This window comes from Salvelinus fontinalis, chromosome 26 (assembly GCF_029448725.1).
Source record: "Salvelinus fontinalis isolate EN_2023a chromosome 26, ASM2944872v1, whole genome shotgun sequence".
NCBI lineage: Eukaryota > Metazoa > Chordata > Actinopteri > Salmoniformes > Salmonidae > Salvelinus > Salvelinus fontinalis.
In genome coordinates, this window is record NC_074690.1 from 35,339,442 (window position 1) to 35,359,090 (window position 19,649).

At 41.6% G+C, this 19,649-nt stretch overlaps 1 protein-coding gene across 4 annotated transcripts; it reads right to left on the reverse strand.

Annotated features, from left to right (window-relative positions):
* Positions 1–150: 150 nt before the first annotated feature.
* LOC129824180 (ubiquitin carboxyl-terminal hydrolase 14-like) lies at positions 151–19,207 on the reverse strand. 4 transcript variants are annotated; one of them, XM_055883613.1, is made up of 16 exons: positions 18,690–18,856; positions 17,508–17,653; positions 17,367–17,399; positions 6,751–6,855; positions 6,335–6,438; positions 5,912–5,970; positions 5,577–5,707; positions 5,291–5,371; positions 5,146–5,210; positions 4,859–4,973; positions 4,635–4,700; positions 4,426–4,518; positions 4,173–4,301; positions 3,908–3,971; positions 3,651–3,758; positions 151–912 (listed from the first exon to the last, which is right to left on the reverse strand). In XM_055883613.1, exons 1-16 carry the CDS (start codon positions 18,703–18,705, stop codon positions 767–769), a joined length of 1,461 nt encoding a protein of 486 aa, XP_055739588.1. In that variant the 5' UTR covers positions 18,706–18,856; the 3' UTR covers positions 151–766. The 4 variants fall into 4 exon arrangements, with proteins under 4 accessions (XP_055739588.1, XP_055739589.1, XP_055739590.1 ...); XM_055883614.1 differs by lacking the exon at positions 18,690–18,856 and adding an exon at positions 18,101–18,521; XM_055883615.1 differs by lacking the exon at positions 18,690–18,856 and adding an exon at positions 17,777–18,056.
* Between the last annotated feature and the right edge of the window lie 442 nt (positions 19,208–19,649).

Below are 19,649 nucleotides of genomic sequence, written 5' to 3' on the forward strand. Positions count from 1 at the left end.
CATTTAAGCATGTTCTAAGTCTATACATGGTTTGTTTACAATGGAGTCAGATCATTTGGGTTCTGATGTTTAAGTTGAGCTCAAGGCATATTAATAAAAGTCAAATTGATGTAGCAATCACACATTTCCCCCTTTAAATGAATCAAAAAGTTTGATATAACAGTTTACTTTCACCATTTATGAAAAGCAATCAGTCAATAACTTAGAGAAACCGTCAGGTCTTACATCGTAGTTGGCAGGGTGGTGGTCAGGATAATTACAGTGAAGCGTTAGTCATACAGTACCACAGCAGAGATGTTGAACTGCTCGTATGATGCGGGGGGGGGGGGTTCTGCAATACATTTTATTTGAAGGGAAGGTTCAGGGGATCTCAAAAGACACCTTAAAACAATGTTGCTTGGCCAAAGACTTTTCTGTACAAGCGGATTAGTACTATGACATTAGCACCTTGTTCAAGGCTTTAAAAATTATACAATGTGTATAAAACATTTAATTAATGAAACTGCAGAACTAAATCTCGCAAAACTTCTCAAGGATCCAGTCCAGAGATTGCCTGGCTCTTATAATAAACCATTTAAAACCTTGCTTCGATAGATAAACTACCTCATGTTGATGCTGGATGGGTTCACAAGCATGTGTCAAGTAAAAAAATAAGGTAATCAATTTTTGTAGACACCCAGAATTTATTGCACATCTACACAGAGTAGACAGTGCTTGGAAATGGCGTGTGTGTAGGTTGGCTAGATTTTATTTGTGTTAAGGTCGGTTACTGTTGCTCTTCAAGTATTTCCAGTCGTCTTGGTCCGTATAGTAGAACGTAGGCTATATGCCAGTCTCCTCCACCGGACAGCCTCAGTATATCTTCTGGAGATACCACGCTTACCTTGTCGTCGTCAAACTTCACCCACTCATCTATGACGGAAAAACATAAGTTATATTAATGACCTGATCCTCGATAAAAATGAATGTTAATTAATACAGTCATTTGTATTACTCGTGTAGTCTGCAATGCACAAGGTAAACAGCAATATTGGGCCGACTTCGAAACGCGAGGCTAAACTTCTGATGTGTTGGTCCCGCAGCTATCACATTGCAGCAGAAAGTGTACATACGCATATACTCTAAGTGCATCATGCTGTATTGCGCTCATCTGCAATATCGGGAGATCGTCCGGCTGCTATGTGGCAACTTCATATCGCCAAGTCTTAGTTTAAGGGATAGACCCCAAAATCTATGTGTTCAGACCTCAAGCAGTCTACACATATCTGGGTCCATATCCCACACCCTCTGGTTGTGTTGAACTGACTGAGGTGAACTATTCCTTTAAAAGGGATAGTTCACCCAAATTACATGTTGTTTTACTTACCCTGTAAGCAGTCTATAGACAAGGTATAACAGAAATCCATGCTTTGATTTAGTTTCCCTGGCACTTTCTACATGATAACGTTTTAGCTTTTGTGGTATGAATCCCATTCAAGTCATGGGACCGATATTAGCATGTTTCACTGCATCATGCCCAAATCACCCAAAAGTATCTCAAATAGATTAAGCTCAACAAAGTCACATACACTACATGACATAAAGTATGTGGGTACCTGCTCATCGAACATCTCATTCTAAAATCATGGGCATTAATATGGAGTTGGTCCCCCGTTTGCTGCTACAACAGCCTCCACTCTTTTGGGAAGGCTTTCCACTAGATTTTGGAACATTGCTGCAGGGACTTGCTTCCATTCAGCCACAAGAGCATTAGTGAGGTCAGGCACTGATGTTGGGTAATTTAGGCCTGGCTATCAGTTGGCGTTCCAATTCATCCCAAAAGTGTTCGATGGGATTGAGATCAAGGTTCTGCAGGCCAGTCAAGTTCATCCACATCAATCTTGACAAACCATTTCTGTATGGACCTCACGTTGTGCATGGGGCATTGTCATGCTGAAACAAAGTTGGAAGCACATAATCGTCTAGAATGTCATTGTATGTTGTAGGATTAAGATTTCCCTTCACTGGAACTAAGGGGCCAAGTCCGAACCATGAAAAACAGCCTCAGACCATTATTCCTCCTCAACCAAACTTTAGTTTGCACAATGCATTCGGTCAGGTAGCATTCTCCTGGCATCCGCAAGATAATTTGCCTGCATGGTTTTTTTTGTGCATATTGGCCTAGCCTATTTTTTGTATTTATTAAGGATCCTGGGTTCCAGCAACATTAAAGCAGTTATATACAATAAAAATATTACATGACATTTGATAACACTTTTCACAAAACAGTAAGTGTGCCCCCTCAGGCCACTATACTTCTGTGCCTGTGTGTGTCTCTTCACAGTCCCCGCTGTTCCATAAGGTGTATTTGTTTTTGTTTTGTTTTTTAAAATCTGATTCTACTGCTTGCATCAGTTACCCGATGTGGAATAGAGTTCCATGTAGCCATGGCTCTATGTAGTACTGTGCTCCTATATGTAGCACTATTTACCACTTGAGGAAGTGGGAACTCAAAACACAAAGGCATTAACTACCATTGTTGCAGAGTCGGTGGTGGACAGCAGTAAGGCGAGCACCATCTGGTAGGTAGCCAGGACTGTGGTAGATTGAACTGCATTGCCCCCTATCGGTCATACGCAGGATCATATCGGAATTGTGAGTTCGTCATTTTATAATTTCATTTCTATGATCGTTTTAACACTTTAAAAAAATTGCAGTTTAAACATTAAGAAATGTTTTACATTTCTCACATCCCTAGTCAGTAGGCTACGCTTGCTCTTATCAGAACGCATCTCTCCCTTCACTCCGTGTGCAAAGGGGGGAGCGGGGGTGAGAGCCATCAGAGAAATATGGACAGGGCAGATAATTAACCTGACAAAATAATGGCTTTAGGACCCAAAAACGCTGCAGGAATATTGTGTAGCCTAATCACCGAAATTACTCACGTAAGCAAAATTGCTGAAGAGGGCAATGTCAGGTGTATATCAAATTGTATAGGTTACCTTGCTCTCTCCGCTCTCTCCACTGGCAACGGCCTGTCTAGCACATGACGTGCATGCCCATGACGTGCACACACATGACGTGCATGTGGATAGCTTTAACATCTTGAAAGTGGCCTGGAGTATCATATCATGTTCAAATTAATTTTTTGGTGCCATGTTTGCAACAATTAAGCAGCGGCACAATAGAACGGTAACACTGTAGTCATCTACGTCGCATTTTTTAAGACCTTTGAAAACAAAATGTAATACATTAAGACTTAAGGCCTTTAAATCAGATAAATAATGTAATACAATAAGACTTTTTAAGGACTCGCGGACACCCTGTGAATGGAATTTGTGCCCCAATCGCAAAAACGTTAGCATGTGGAAACAGTGCAAAACCAAAAAAACGGTACTTGGGAAACTAAAACAAAGCATGGATTGCCATCACATCTTGTCCATAGACTGCTTACAGGGTAAGGAAACCAACATACCATTTTGTCATTTGGATGAACTATCCCTTTAAGGAGCAGACTGACATCTATGAATCATGTCGATTGCACTGACTGACCTCTTATACAGCCTCTCATTGTCTGACTGTATGCTCTGATGAAGGTCTACTGTGACTGAAAACATTTCACATTAAATGACTGTGTGCAGAGACTCTTTTCTTAATGCTATCGAGGTCACCTTCTTTCCTCTTGACCCAGGCGACGTAGTGTCCGGAGGAGCTGGATCTGCCCTGGTGTGTCAGCACTCCCTGCAGGTCGTAGTAGCCACTGTTGTTAGAGCCCAGGTCTGCAGGCAATAGACAGGCACACGCTTAGAAACATATTCCTTAAGTTACAGTGTGTAACAACCTATCCCTTACACGTGTGTGTGAATGACTGACTGACGCCTTGTTTGTAGAGGCAGGCCACAAATCCATATGATGTAAAGTAACCAACCGTCATCGAATGAAAAGGGCTCGTATTTAACTTCTTTCGGCTCGTCTCCCACTTTCTTCTCCACCTGTTTGATGCACAAAGGGAGCAGTGTAAGCTACACGGACTACACTAATGTTCATTCACACTGAGTTACTTTGTTTGGTCAGGGAACAACACTGAGCAATATATTTCTTGGAGGTTTAGGTTTATTTCGTAGAGTATACATTTGCAGTTCAAAGCTGAATTGCAAGAGACAAAGTAGACAAGTAATTCAATTCATGTCTACCTTCTGCGACTGTTTCTCCAGCTTCTTGTCCTCAATCTCCTTGAACTTTGATCTAACGGCCACCATCTTCTCCTGCAGCCCCGAGGTACACAGCTCATACACATCCAGCATCAGTGGGAACTTTACATCCTGGAACATTAAGTCAATGGGGGGAAAAAAACATCAAGACAATATTCTTTCGTCCACTTGCAACAGTATTCTGATGATAATCCCATCGATTAGGAGGACATTCCTATAACATCAGAATACATACCTTTAGGACTTTGGCATTGACAGACTCCTTCTCTTTGTAGAAAAATCTAACCATCTGAATGGTTAGGTAGGCAGGGAGGCGGCTGACTTTAGACTAGACGAAGGAAGGGAGACCAAGTGAACCAACCAACTAAAGGAACATAACAATAAAACAAATGTCACACCCTCTCAGTGGTTTATAAAAACCTTAGGGGCCCATGCCAAACTTACAGATTTTATGTACAGGGCATTTCTTTGCAAAGACGGAGACAGCTTGGTGATTTCTTCCTGCAGTCTCTGAAGAGAAAGAAACAGAGAGACATGATGGGATTAGATCCGTGTTGCCATGGTGACAGACCACATTAGAGACATCACGGTGTGCGCGCGCTGTGTATGTGTGTGTATGCGTCTGTGTTCCTGTGCATGTGATTGTGAGTTGCAGTGGTACTACTCACCAGCCTGAGGCCAGTGGCCAGGTACTTGACCTCCTGGTTGATGAAACAGCTGAGTTGGAGCTGGCTCTCTTTACCTTTGGCTGGCTCCTCGTCCTCAGACTCTGTACATTTCATACTGTGGAGAGGGGTTAAGGAAGGAACTGAGAGAGACAGAAGACTTATTATTGGGAGGAGAGAGCAAAGGTTTGTTGAAATAATATACCAATTTGGAAGCCATTCTCCATTCCCTAATAGATCATGCACTCATCTGAACTTAAATTGATCAGTTGTTCAGACTGCAAGGATACGTGGTTTCGTACTCCACTCCAAAATACTGGTCAATGAAGTTCTTCTTGGCAGCTCCACTCTCAGTCTGGAGGAGGAAGAGAAGGTTAGGACAACATTCACATCTGTAACTAGCTTGACAGCTTACATACTTGCATTTACACATACTTCCATGGGAGAATCTGTGTCTTGTGGCTCCAACTTCTGCTGAAGGACCCTCATCATCTGCAACCAGCACTCGTTGGCATCCTAGAGAGGGGCAGAAATTGACAAATGAAGCTCATTTCTACTCTTCAGACCACTTTTAGTATAAACAAAAACTACTAAAAACATAGCAATCAATGTGGTTCATTGGAGTAGAGGATGTGCAGTACTGAGAAGTACCAAGCAGTGATAGCAAAGCGGCATCTTCTGATGGTGAGTGACCGGTGCCAGCCAGGGGACATGGTCTCACCTGCTGGAGGTACTGTCCCTGGTCTCCCTTCTCAGCGAACTGGGGGAAGGCCATGTGCAGAAACTGCAGCAGGATGATGGGGGGTATGCTGGAGGAGGTCTTGTCCATGGTCTTGTAGAGGTCACGGAGGGCTGAGGAGAGGAATACAATGGTCATTTAGCAGACGCCTCTTTCATCCAAAGCAGTTCATGGTATGTGGCCCACAACGCTGGTGTAGCCAGCACCATGCCCTGACTCACCGAGTCATACTATTACCATCAATAGAAGATAACAAAAAAGGCAGTGGCACAATGATATAAAAACAACATACAGAAACAGAAAGGGAAATGACAGACCTGCTGTGATGTACTGGGATGGTGCACTGGCCCCAGAGGACCGCAGAGCACCTGTATACCTGTAGAGGGAGACAGAGGGATAATAAGTAAGCGCAAAGCCAGCCAAACAGGGACAGGCAGATACTTTCATAGCAGGAATCAACATAATGCATAGGCTATTACTGTTGACCAAATAATGGTTTTCGAACAACCAAAAAATCTGCAGGAATGTTGTGTAACAAAATCACTGACCATCGGTAAGGCAATGTGGATGTCTGTAATTTTCATCCCAACTCTAATGAAGCCTGTGTGATCTAATTGTTAGTTGTATCATTGAGTAGATATCAAATGAATAAGAAACCTATTTTATCATCAACGCTATAGATCCGACAAACGTTGCTTGCATCTTCACAGATTGGCATTAAGGCAATTTCAAGGGCCCACCTTCCGAGGGCTCCTTTGAGCTCTGGCACGGAGCGAAGACACTGCACTGTAGCGTTCATATAGCAGGTGTTGCCCAGGTTGGTCAGTCCGCAAGGCATCTCCATCTACACATCGGATCAGACAACAAGCAAAATTGGGTTAGTTTCTCTGACTGCCTGCGCTGGCAAACCCAGGCAGCATCGATTCCGTTAAAACAAGCACACATCCAACGAAGTCATACATTGTACAATCTCAATTTCCATCAGGGCCAGTAGAAATAACAGACATCTGTGCCCGTTCATAGCACTACTGTGCAAGGCATAGCCTGAACATATCATACAGTTCCAGACAGACAGACTAGACACTGGCCCTGAGAACCAGCTAGAAAACAGTACTCGACATAGCTATTAAGAGTCAGCTAGTAAACATTAACTCACAGCTGAGGCCAGCTGGTCTTCAGTCATGTCCTCAACAAACATGGGCCTGACTGCAGGCTCCTCAGGCAGGGCCTCGGCTGAGCCCATCATCAAGAAAGTCATCCCCTGGGGAGGAGAGAGGAGGAAACGTATCCCATGTCACATTGCGTTCCATCGGATAACTGCCGATGGTAATCGCCAGCAGCATTATGTTAGATAACATGCATCATAACACATAACACAACCCCACTAAAATGACTATGAAATCAGCCAATATATCATAGCCTACTTTGCATAATACTGACGTCGATAGTAGGGCCGGGACAACACTTGTAACGCGATACTCGCTAATCTCGTAGCAAGGAAACAAAACACGAAGCGGATTTGACTTCTTCAGGAAAATTGCCTTAATGTTGGAAACAAACATTATGTTGTCATCCAGTGTCACATATCCATTTTTTCAAGCAATAGCACACAATATTTTACATACAGCAGGTTTTTAAAGGACCAAAGAGTTATAAATGCTTCGTGTTTTCATTATTGCCATGGGAAAAACATTTCGATACTGGTATCGTCATAGCCCTTACAGATAAGAAATAATCTGAAAAAAATGGATAATAATAATAATTTTTCTTAAATCAGTCGATGTGCCCTTGAGCAAGGCACACTGCCCTATCCCATTTGGACAAGAGGAATACCTATGTAAGAATGCTGTTCATTGACTAGAGCTCAGCCTTAAACACCATAGTACCCTCGAACCTCATCATTAAGCTCAGGGCTCTGCGTCTGAACCTCGCCCTGAACAACTGGGTCCTGGACTTCTTGACGGGCCGCCCCCAGGTGGTGAAGATAGGCAATAACCCCTCCACTACACTGATCCTCAACATTGGGGTCCCACAAGGGTGAGTGCACCTCCTGTATGCCCAACAAAATGAAGCAGCTGATAGTGGACTTCAGGAGACAGAGGAGGGAGCACGCCCCGAACCACATCGACGAGGACACAGTGGAGAAGGTGAAAAGCTTCAAGTTCCTCGGCATTAACATCCCTGACAATCTGAAATGGTCCACACAGACAGTATGGTGAAGGCAGCGCAACACCTTTTCAACCTCAGCAGGCTGAAAAATTTGTGACCGACAGACTGAAAAACAGCTTCTATCGCTAAGCCATCAGAATTAAATAGTCACCACTAGCCAGCCTCCGCCCAGTCCCCTGCCCTGACCTTTAGTCACTGTCACTGGTCGGCTACCACCCAGTTACTCAACCCTACACCCTAGAGGCTGCTGACCTCTGTACATAGACATGAAACACGTTTGTCACTTTAATAATGTTTACATACCATTTAACTGAATTCATATGCATATACTGTATTCCAGTCGAGGCCTATCCTATTTAACTATTGCTGTACATATACTATTCTATCCTACGTATTTTTCCAGATATACCATATATTCTATCCATTTACTGTCCATAATGTCTATACATCCCATCAAAGTTGTGATGTGTCCATTTTGGTGTCCGAAACATATTTTCAGTATTGTAAAAATACTTTTATAAACACTGCATTATAAGACTTAACCTTCCCCTATATATCAGCTTATTTTAATTTATTTCACCTTTATTTACCCAGGTAGGCTAGTTGAGAACAAGTTCTCATTTGCAACTGCGACCTGGCCAAGATAAAGCATAGCAATGACACATACAACACAGTTACACATGGAATAAACAAAACATACAGTAGAAAAATAAGTCTACATACAATGTGAGCAAATGAGTTGAGATAAGGGAGGTAAAGGCAAAAAAAAGGCCATGGTGGCGAGGTAAATACAATATAGCAAGTAAAACACTGGAATTGTAGATTTGCAGTGGAAGAATGTGCAAAGTAGAAATAGAAATAATGGGGTGTAAAGGAGCAAAATAAATAAATACAGTAGGGGAAGCGGTAGTTGTTTGGGCTAAATTATAGATGGGCTATGTACAGGTGCAGTAATCTGTGAGCTGCTCTGACAGCTGGTGCTTAAACTAGTGAGGGAGATAAGTGTTTTTGCAGTTCCTTCCAGTCATTGGCTGCAGAGAACTGGAAGGAAAGACGACCAAAGGAGGAATTGGCTTTGTGGGTGACCAGTGAGATATACCTTCTGTAGCGCGTGCTACGAGTGGGTGCTGCTATGGTGACCAGTGAGCTGAGATAAGGCGGAGCTTTACCTAGCAGAGACTTGTAGATAACCTGTAGCCAGTGGGTTTGGCGACGAGTACGAAGCGAGGGCCAACCAACGAGAGCGTACAGGTCGCAATGGTGGGTAGTGTATGGGGCTTTGGTGACAAAACAGATGGCACTGTGATAGACTGCATCCAGTTTGTTGAGTAGAGTGTTGGAGGCTATTTTATAGATGAGTGAAGGATGCTTTGTTGCGATATAGGAAGCCGATTCCAGATTTAATTTTGGATTGGAGATGCTTAATGTGAGTCTGGAAGGAGAGTTTACAGTCTAACTAGACACCTAGGTATTTGTAGTTGTCCACGTATTCTAAGTCAGAGCCGTCCAGAGTAGTGATGCTGGACGGGCGAGCAGGTGCGAGCAGTGATCGATTGAATAGCATGCATTTAGTTTTACTTGCGTTTAAGAGCAGTTGGAGGCCACAGAAGGAGAGTTGTATGGCATTGAAGCTCGTCTGGAGGTTAGTTAACACAGTGTCAAAGAGGGGCCAGAAGAATACAGAATGGTGTCGTCTGCGTAGAGGTGTATCAGAGAATCACCAGCAGCAAGAGCAACATCATTGATGTATACAGAGAAGAGAGTCGGCCCGAGGATTGAACCCTGTGGCACCCCCATAGAGACTGCCAGAGGTCGGACAACAGGCCCTACGATTTGACACATTGAACTCTATCAGAGAAGTAGTTGGTAAACCAGGCGAGGCAATCATTTGAGAAACCAAGGCTGTCGAGTCTGCCAATAAGAATGTGGTGATTGACAGAGTCGAAAGCCTTGGTCAGGTCGATGAATACGGCTGCGCAGTAATGTCTCTTATCGATGGCGGTTATGATGTCGTTTAGGACCTTGAGCGTGGCTGAGGTGCACCCATGACCAGCTCTGAAACCAGATTGCATTATAAGAGTATTCATTACGAATAATAGGAACTTGGGGAGCTATAGAGCTAATAAACTCCTCTGGCATAATTGTGAGGGTATCTGTATGGATCAGGTTTTCCCAAACTGGGGTACTCGTACGCAATGCCGTCAGGGGTATGCCAAATAAAATTATTCACAAAAAAATTATATATATATTTTTTTATAACTCTTCACATTTTCAAACAGTACATTTATATTTTCCAACGGGGCTACACATTTGGGTGAGTTTTTTCCCCTTGCCTGAGTAGCCTCGTTTCACTGCCAAAATTAAAATTAAACCATCTGGTGTTCAGAGAAATAACACAATGTCAAATTTTTATTTTATTTTTTATTTTACCAGGTAAGTTGACTGAGAATACGTTCTCATTTGCAGCAACGACCTGGGGAATAGTTACAGGGGAGAGCCTAGTCAAATAATTAACATCCAATCACATTAACAGTTACTCTCCCACGGAAAACCTTCACTCTTGTGCAGACATTTTGAAATGAAACATGACAATTTGAAAAAAAAGCCACGGGAGAATTAAGATGACTTGAGTAGTAAGACATGTATAAAAGCAACAGATACCATTAATACGAAGGGGCTAGAAGCGTCTTATATGGTGAGCTACCGAGTGGCTAGGACAGGCAAGCCCCATACTATTGGGGAGGACTTAATTCTTCCTGCTGCCGCGGATATGGCTGGATTTCTGGATAGGGCTGCGTTGAGGTTCTTGCCTTGGAAAATCACGCTGTTAAGACACTGATGCCCTTTGCAACCACGTACCTATGTGAGAGTGGATTCTCAGTCCTCACTAGCATGAAAACTAAATACAGGCACAGACTGTGTGTGGAATTTTTTTTAAGACTGAGACTCTCTCCAATACAACCCAACATTGCAGAGTTATGTGCATCCTTTCAAGCACACCGTTCAACCTGTGGCGAATTATTCACAATTGTTGATGAACAAATAAAGTTATGTAAGATGGCTAAATAAAGAGCAAAAGTATTATTATTAGTGCCCTGGTGCTATAAGAGCTCTGTCATGTCCCACTAGCAGGTTTGTGACAAAAACTCACTCATTCATATGTTTAATAAATGTATCGTATAGTGCGTGTGTGGCAGGCTGACGATGGCAAAAAACAACATTTGAGAGTGCACTGACCCTGGTGCTAGAGGGGGTATGCAGCTGGAGGTTGAATGTGTGAAGGGGTACGGGACTATATAAAGTTTGGGAACCACTTGTATAGATAAATAAAAATAATGGTGAGGATCCTAAACTTCATTACATTTTTATGCTTGAAAGACTTCTGTCCCTACAATGGGATGTCATTCAATATAACAGACATTCACGAGCCATTTCAGATCATAATACTTTGCGATAGTCACGACCGTATATTGCATCGGAAAGAAGATTCAGAAGGACCCCCACATAGCGCAGAAAGGTCAGTAAGTCTCCCCTAAAATGATCATTTCACCTTTTCGATCACTGGTGCACTATGATACAAAATCCTGTGGCACACAGTAAAATACCTACAAAAATATTGTAGAATGTGGTTTTATTTTAAAATGGCATATTTGATGTGAAAGATACAATTACCTTGATCTACAGCTTCTTAATGGTATTTTTTCCATATGTGGCCAAGCAATTGCCTGTAGAATAAGTTAATTGTTTGTCATACAGAGTAACTATTATGTCATTCTGTTTAACTGTTATACCACGTCATGCGTTACTCCGCATGACAGTTTTTCTATTCTTAAGCTTTTAGGGAATGTAGTGTATATTTGTATGCTTCATTAGTACCATATGTATCTTTATGTGTTAAGGTATATTTTGTCTATGTATTACATAGTGAAAAACAAAAGTAATGACAACATGGTAATTATTATTATTTATTTTTTTGTGAAGGAGCCACCAGCTCTTACAGTTAGGTAAATACCACATGGCAGTAATGTGAAAGACCAGCAATGAAGAAGACATTCACAAACTTTGTGGAAAAAACAAAAGACAGGAACATGGCAGGATCTGAACAGAAGCCTGAATCAAAAACTCGACATGCTCACCATTTCACCTGGCTTCATCAAGTTGAGAAGTGCCTAAATCTTAAGCAAATCATCAGTGACAATGAAGTAGTTCTTCACATGAACTTCTCAGAAAACTATGCATGTAAAATGCAAACAGAGGTTCAGGCTTTCATTTTGGTGGAGCAGAAAGCAGGCCACCATACAGTTGAAGTTGGAAGTTTACATACACTTAGGTTGGAGTCATTAAAACTCGTTTTTCAACCACTTCAAATTTCTTGTTAACAAACTATAGTTTTGGCAAGTCGGTTAGGACATCTACTTTGTGCATGACACAAGTAATTTTTCCAACAATTGTTTACAGACAGATTATTTCACTGTATCACAATTCCAGTGGGTCAGAAGTTTACATACGCTAAGTTGACTGTGCCTTTAACAGCTTGGAAAATTCCAGATAATGATGTCATGGCTTTAGAAGCTTCTGATTGACTCAAATGATGTCAATTAGCCTATTGGAAGTGTACCTGTGGATGTATTTCAAAGGCCTACCTTCAAACTCAGTGCCTCTGCTTGACATCATGGGAAAATCAAAAGAAATCAGCCAAGATCTCAGAATTTTTTCTTTAGACCTCCACAAGTCTGGTTCATCCTTGGGAACAATTTCCAAACGCCTGAAGGTACCACGTTCATCTGTACAAACAATCGTACGCAAGAATAAACACCATGGGACCACGCAGCCGTCATACCGCTCAGGTAGAAGATGCGTTCTGTCTCCTAGAGATGAACGTACTATGGTGCAAAAAGTGCAAATCAATCCCAGAACAGAAAAGGACCTTGTGAAGATGCTGGAGGAAACAGGTACAAAAGCATCTATATCCACAGTAAAACGAGTCCTATATTGACATAACCTGAAAGGCCGCTCAGCAAGGAAGAAGCCACTGCTCCAAAACCGGCATAAAAAAAAAGCTAAACTACGGTTTGCAACTGCACATGGGGACAAAGATCGTATTTTTGGAGAAATGTCCTTTGGTCTGATGAAACCAAAATAGAAATGTTTGGCCATAATGACCATCGTTATGTTTGGGGGACGCTTGCAAGCCGAAGAACACATGATGTATGATGACCAACCATTCATTGGCCAAGTCCTTGATCCAGTGGGGAATGAAATTGAGGTGAGCTGCAGGAGACAAACGTTGGGAAGAACGCAGACATGTGGCCAGAAGCGATGTGATCTTTTACTAGTTATCTGACGTGAAAGCAGTCACCTCAGAGCCAGAGCCATCCACCAATCGCAGTTCAAAACTACACAGCCCTGACTGGGAACAATTCAAAGAGGTGATAACTCAAAGGCTCCACCTAAAACGGGGAGAGTTCACCACAGACTGGGTATTTCGTATCTTGACTTAAAGTGATGGTTAGAAGGCCATGTAAGAGAAGTCAAATGTGAAGAGAAAATAAAGTTATTTAAAAAATTGTTACGCATTTAAGTTTTAAACCAACATTCCAAATGATAAACATGGAGTGTCATTATTTCATATCATCCTCAGTCTTGTCAGTAGGATAAGATGCCAACCAGGATTTTGTTCATTCGATTTTCAATCCAAGTTCATCACATTTTGCTGAGAATGTTATTCAATCAAAATGCTATACTTTTCAATGATTCAAAATGAATTGATCTTGACTTCATGGGGCGGAAGGTAGCCTGACGGGTAGGAGCGTTAGGCCAGTAAACTAAAGTTTGCTTGATCGAATCCCCGAGCTGACAAGGTAAAAATCTGTTGTTCTGTCCCTGAGCAAGGCAGCTAACCCACTGTTCCCAGGGCGCCGATGTCGATTAAGGCAGCCCCCCGCACCTCTCTGATTCAGAGGGGTTGGGTTAAATTCGGAAGACACATTTCAGTTGAATGCATTCAGTTGTACAACTGACTAGGTATCCCCTTTCCCTTCATGTCATATTAATTAGGAGTTCTCATATGCCTTTTCTCAATTTACCTTACATATTAAGACTAACTGCCAGTGCCTCTCATTTCATAAGTACATGTTTGTTGCTGAGACAGTCTAAGGATCATCCCATGTGTCAATCTCACAGTATGTCATTCGATATAACGATGCCACAGTCAGACGGTGTAAAGCAGGTTCTCTACGTCATTTACATAATTTTGTTTAATCAAGCAAAGGAAACAATAACAATCTTTAACCATTTACAGAAAATACTTTTTTGAAATTGTTCAGCTTTTTTCACTTTTGAGTGCTAAAATGTTCTGAGAAAGGATGATATTAATTATGATGTGATTTTGATTTTCGAAGCAGTACATGTTTGTTGAGATACAATTACTATCTATAAACAGCTGAACGCTAAGACAATCCATTATTGTTACACCGAATGACATTCATGGAGAAATAATATGATTCAAAATTAAAATGCATGGATTATATTTTCAGTGACTAAATCTTGTGTATGTACACTACCAGTCAAAGGTTTGGACACACCTACAATGTTGTTTATTTTTACTATTTTCTATAGTGAAGACATCAAAACTATGAAATAACATATATGGAATCATGTAGTAAACAAAAAAGTGTTAATTCCCAAAATATTTTTGATTTTTAAAGTAGGAACCCTTTGCCTTGATGACAGCTTTGCTAACTCTAGGCACTCTCAACCAGCTTCATGGGGTAGTTACCTGGAATGCATTTCAATTAATAGGTGTGCCTTGTTAAAGTTAATATATGGTACTTCTTTCCTTCGTAATGCGTTTGAGCCAATCAGTTGTGTTGTGACAAGGTAGGGGTGGGTATACAGAAGATAGCCCTATTTGGTAAAAGACCAAGTCCATATTATGACAAGGACAGCTCAAATAAGCAAAGAAATGAAATGACAGTCCATTACTTTAGACATTAAGGTCAGTCAATACGGAACATTAAGAACTTTGAAAGTTTCTTCAAGTGCCGTCGCAAAAACCATCAAGCGCTATGATGAAACTGGCTCTCATGAGGACCGCCACAGGAAAGAAAGACCCAGAGTTACCTCTGCTGCAGAGGATAAGTACATTAGAGTTAACTGCACCTAAGAATGTAGCCCAAATAAATGCTTCAGCGTTCAAGAAACAGACACATCTCAACATCAACTGTTCAGAGGACACTGCGTGAATCAGGACCTCATATTCGAATTGCTGCAAATAAAACTCTACTAAAAGACACCATTAAGAAGAAGAGACTTGCTTGGGCCAGGAAACACAAGCAATGGACACTAGACCGGTGGAAATCTGTTATTTTGGTCTGATGAGTCCAAATTTGAGACTTTTGGTTCCGTCCGCCATGTCTTTGTGAGACACAGAGTAGGTGAATGGATGATCTCTACATGAGTGGTTCCCACCGTGAAGCATGGAGGAGGTGTGATGGTGTGGGAGTGCTTTGCTGGTGACACTGTCTGATTTATTTAGAATTCAAAGCACACTTAACCAGCATGGCTACCACAGCATTCTGCATCAGATGACCTGGCCTCCACAATAACCTGACCTTAACCAAAATGAGATGGTTTGGGATGAGTTGGACCGCAGAGTGAAGGAAAAGCAGCTAATAAGTGCTCAGCATGTGGGAACTCCTTCAAGACTGTTGGAAAAGCATTCTAGGTGAAGCTGGTTGAGAGAATGCCAGGAGTGTGCAAAGCTGTCATCAAGGCAAAGGGTGGCTACTTTGAAGAATCTCAAATATTTTGGGATTTGTTTAACACTTTTTTGGTTACTACATGATTGAATGTGTTATTTAATCTACAATGTAGAAAATAGTAAAAATAAAGAAAATCCTTGAATGAGTAGGTGTGTCCAAACTTTTCACTGGTACTGTATACAGTGGGGGGAAAAAGTACTTAGTCAGCCACCAATTGTGCAAGTTCTCCCACTTAAAAAGATGAGAGAGGCCTGTAATTTTCATCATAGGTACACTTCAACTGACAGACAAAATGAGAAGAAAAAAAATCCAGAAAATCACATTCTAGGATTTTTAATGAATTTATTTGCAAATTATGGTGGAAAATAAGTATTTGGTCACCTACAAACAAGCAAGATTTCTGGCTCTCACAGACCTGTAACTTCTTCTTTAAGAGGCTCCTCTGTCCTCCACTCGTTACCTGTATTAATGGAACTTGTTATCAGTATAAAAGACACCTGTCCACAACCTCACAGTCACACTCCAAACTCCACTATGGCCAAGACCAAAGAGCTGTCAAAGGACACCAGAAACAAAATTGTAGACCTGCACCAGGCTGGGAAGACTGAATCTGCAATAGGTAAGCAGCTTGGTTTGAAGAAATCAACTGTGGGAGCAATTATTAGGAAATGGAAGACATACAAGACCACTGATAATCTCCCTCGATCTGCGGCTCCACGCAAGATCTCACCCCGTGGGGTCAAAATGACCACAAGAACGGTGAGCAAAAATCCCAGAACCACACGGGGGGGACCTAGTGAATGACCTGCAGAGTGCTGGGACCAAAGTAACAAAGCCTACCATCAGCAAGGGCATTGAAGATGAAACGTGGCTGGGTCTTTCAGCATGACAATGATCCCAAACACACCGCCCGGGCAACGAAGGAGTGGCTTCGTAAGAAGCATTTCAAGGTCCTGAAGTGGCCTAGCCAGTCTCCAGATCTCAACCCCATAGAAAATCTTTGGAGGGAGTTGAAAGTCCGTGTTTCCCAGCAACATCCTCAAAACATCACTGCTCTAAAGAAGATCTGCATGGAGGAATGGGACAAAATACCAGCAACAGTGTGTGAAAACCTTGTGAAGACTTACAGAAAACATTTGACCTCTGTCATTGCCAACAAAGGGTATATAAAAGTATTGAGAAACTTTTGTTATTGACCAAATACTTATTTTCCACCATAATTTGCAAATAACTTCATTAAAAATCCTATAATGTGATTTTCATAGTTGAAGTGTAACTATGATGAAAATTACAGGCCTCATCTTTTTAAGTGGGAGAACTTGCACAATTGGTGGCTGACTAAATACTTTTTTGCCCCACTGTATATAAAAGAACTTAACTAGCATTTAACACCCCCCCCCTAGGTGTGTTTAGAATTATTTTTGTTGTATTAATGCTATTTAATCTCTCCTCAGACTAATATTATTCTGTTTGTCCTGTGGGTACCTTTGCCACTATTCCACCCCTTGTGTATTGCGCTGTCATGGTGTATTTGATTGTGTGCCAATATATTGTAGCTTGGACCCATCTGACATTGCTCGTCCTAATATTTCTATATTTCCTCATTCCAGTCTTTTACTGTGTAGATGTGTGTATTGTTTGATATAATTGCACTGTTGGAGCTAAGAACACAAGCATTTCTCTACACCCGCAATAACACCTGCTAAATATGTGTATGCAACCAATAACATTTCATTTGCTCCATACTATTATGGCTAGCCCTGTAAAACAACACATTTTACTGCACCTATCCAGTGTGTGACATTTTTATTATTTCATACCAAACTCAGACTATACTTACATTCTTCAATTTGATGTTTCCCCAATCATCATCCTAAAAATATATACACAATTGATTAAGTATAATTGGATATAATTCATGTATTGATTACCTGTGGTCCAAATTCATTGATTGTAAACTAAAACGTGACAGCAACTTTACCTTGAGTGTGCCTCCCTTGACCATAACCTTCTGTCTCTCTGGTTGTACCCCTGACAAGGCAAAGAGCTGAGCCTTGAAGACCATGGGAGGTTCTTCTGTGTTCAGCTCTATTGCATCAAACTTCTCCTTTCCCCATTTCACATTCACTTAGGAAATAAAAGAGAAACAAAAACACAGGTATATGTGAATACCAAGCCGGCATCTGGGAGTGGAGGGCATCTCTGATATGTCATGAATGATACAGCACTATGATATGTTATAGTGATAACCTTTGTGATGCAGAGAATGGCTTGAAATAGGAGTCGAATGTTTTTGTTATGTTAGTCTTGATCACCTCATATGCTAACGTTAGCTAGCTAGATTTTAGGGATAATGAAGGCTGACAAGCTTCCTTGATGTGATGTGCACAGGTAACTACTTTTTTCAGTTACACTGTTTTAACATTAAGTACATCCATAATGTTAACGTTAGCCGAACATAATTGAACCACTGCGGCTAACGGTACTGTGCTGATAAAGCGTTAGCATACTAGCTAACTTGTAACTAGCTAAGTCATCTTACTAAGTACCACAACTATCTTGCTAACTAGTTACCTTGCTAGCAAAAGAATCACACAAAAATCCATACATTTAGTGGTAACCAATTGGCTAACGTTTGACTAGGTACTTATTTAACTACAGCTGGTCCAAAAAAAAAACGTGCTAACGTTGCAGCAGTTTTCATAGCTGGATAGACTCTGTGACAGTTCAAAGCTGGCTGGTTTAGTAGTTAGCAGACTCACGCAGTTAGCTAAATATTGACGTGAGTTCAGGAAGTTAGTGATGCTGATGGAATTTGTTAGCCTAACACAACATATGTACGTTAGTAGCTAGATACCGTAGGCTAAATTAGTTAATTATTTTGGTAGTTATGTCCACAAAACCAACACTGATCTGGTTTAGCTAGTAAATAGTTGGTTAGTTTCTCATATTGTATTTTCTTAAAATCGGAGAGATCACTCCCGAATCGTTTATTTTTGTCGGGCAGCTCGCTAGTTGGTGACAACGATTTACTTTACGGCCTATGATGCTAACTTGCTAGTGTGTTCGCTAGCGTTCCAATAGTGATCACTAAAACAGGTGTATAAATAGTTCCGGAAAAAGTATTATCAAGGGAAGTGGTCACCTTATAGGGTTAACATACCTGAAAACACGGGCATATTTCAGACAGTTTTGTTTGTTAATGTCCAATTCCAGTCGCCGGGATGCGAATTTGCTGTCTGGTGCAGGTGGCTATGATAGGTTTCTGACTAGCTACTCCGTCACCGAACTTCATTTAAGCAGCTCGCACAATGACGCTGCAACTGCATGCCAGTGTGCACGCTGAAACATTATCGATGCGCTCTGCCTGCAGCTATCCAGCCTGGTTCAAATACTATTTTTGTAATCTCATCAAATTCCCACATCAGACACAGCCGATTTAATTGTAATTGTAATTTTTTTTGTTTTTAAATACTCACCTAAAATAATTTCACCGCTTCTGTCTCCAAGGTTGACACTCATGAATCATGATCGGTAGAAAACTGACCAAATCCCTAGCCTAAATCTACACACTTGTTAAATTCCAAGGTTGACTCTCCTGATGATACTCATGAATCATGATCGGTAGAAAACTGACCAAATCCCTAGCCTAAATCTACACACTTGTTAAATTCCAAGCCTGGGAAACTCGTTTCCACCTCCTCCCCCTGCGCGGACGACTTGGACATCCACCCCACATTCACTCAGCCTACTGAGTCCACTGGTCCCAATCACACAGAACTACCCTACATTTTGACCTCTTTCTCCAGATAAAATCCAGCGACAAGTGAGGTCCAGCCACAAGACAACCTGCCCACTCGACCCAATCCCCTCTTACCTTCTCCATCTCTGGAGACTCCCACTCCTCACTTCCCTCATCCCTGACTGCACCCCCTCTGACTTCAAGAAAGCCACAGTCGCTCCCCTCAAGAAACGAACATCTGACCCCTCCAATGTCAAAAACTACAGACCGGTATCCCTTTTCTTTCCAAACTACTTGAGCATGCTCTCTGACCAATACTCTCATTATCTCTCAGAATGAACCTCTTGACCCTAACCAGTCAAGCTTCAAGACAGGTCAATC

What these genes read in the sequence shown, in the direction of transcription:
- LOC129824180 (XM_055883612.1), bottom strand. Translation starts at nt 19,048, where the DNA reads ATGAGTGTCAACCTTGGAGACAGAAGCGGTGAAATTATTTTAG. An exon ending in AAGCGGTGAAATTATTTTAG is followed by an intron (nt 17,654 to 19,005) that starts GTGAGTATTTAA and finishes TTATTTCCTAAG; the next exon opens with TGAATGTGAAATGGGGAAAG. An exon ending in ATGCCCTGTACATAAAATCT is followed by an intron (nt 4,519 to 4,634) that starts GTAAGTTTGGCA and finishes TCCTTCGTCTAG; the next exon opens with TCTAAAGTCAGCCGCCTCCC.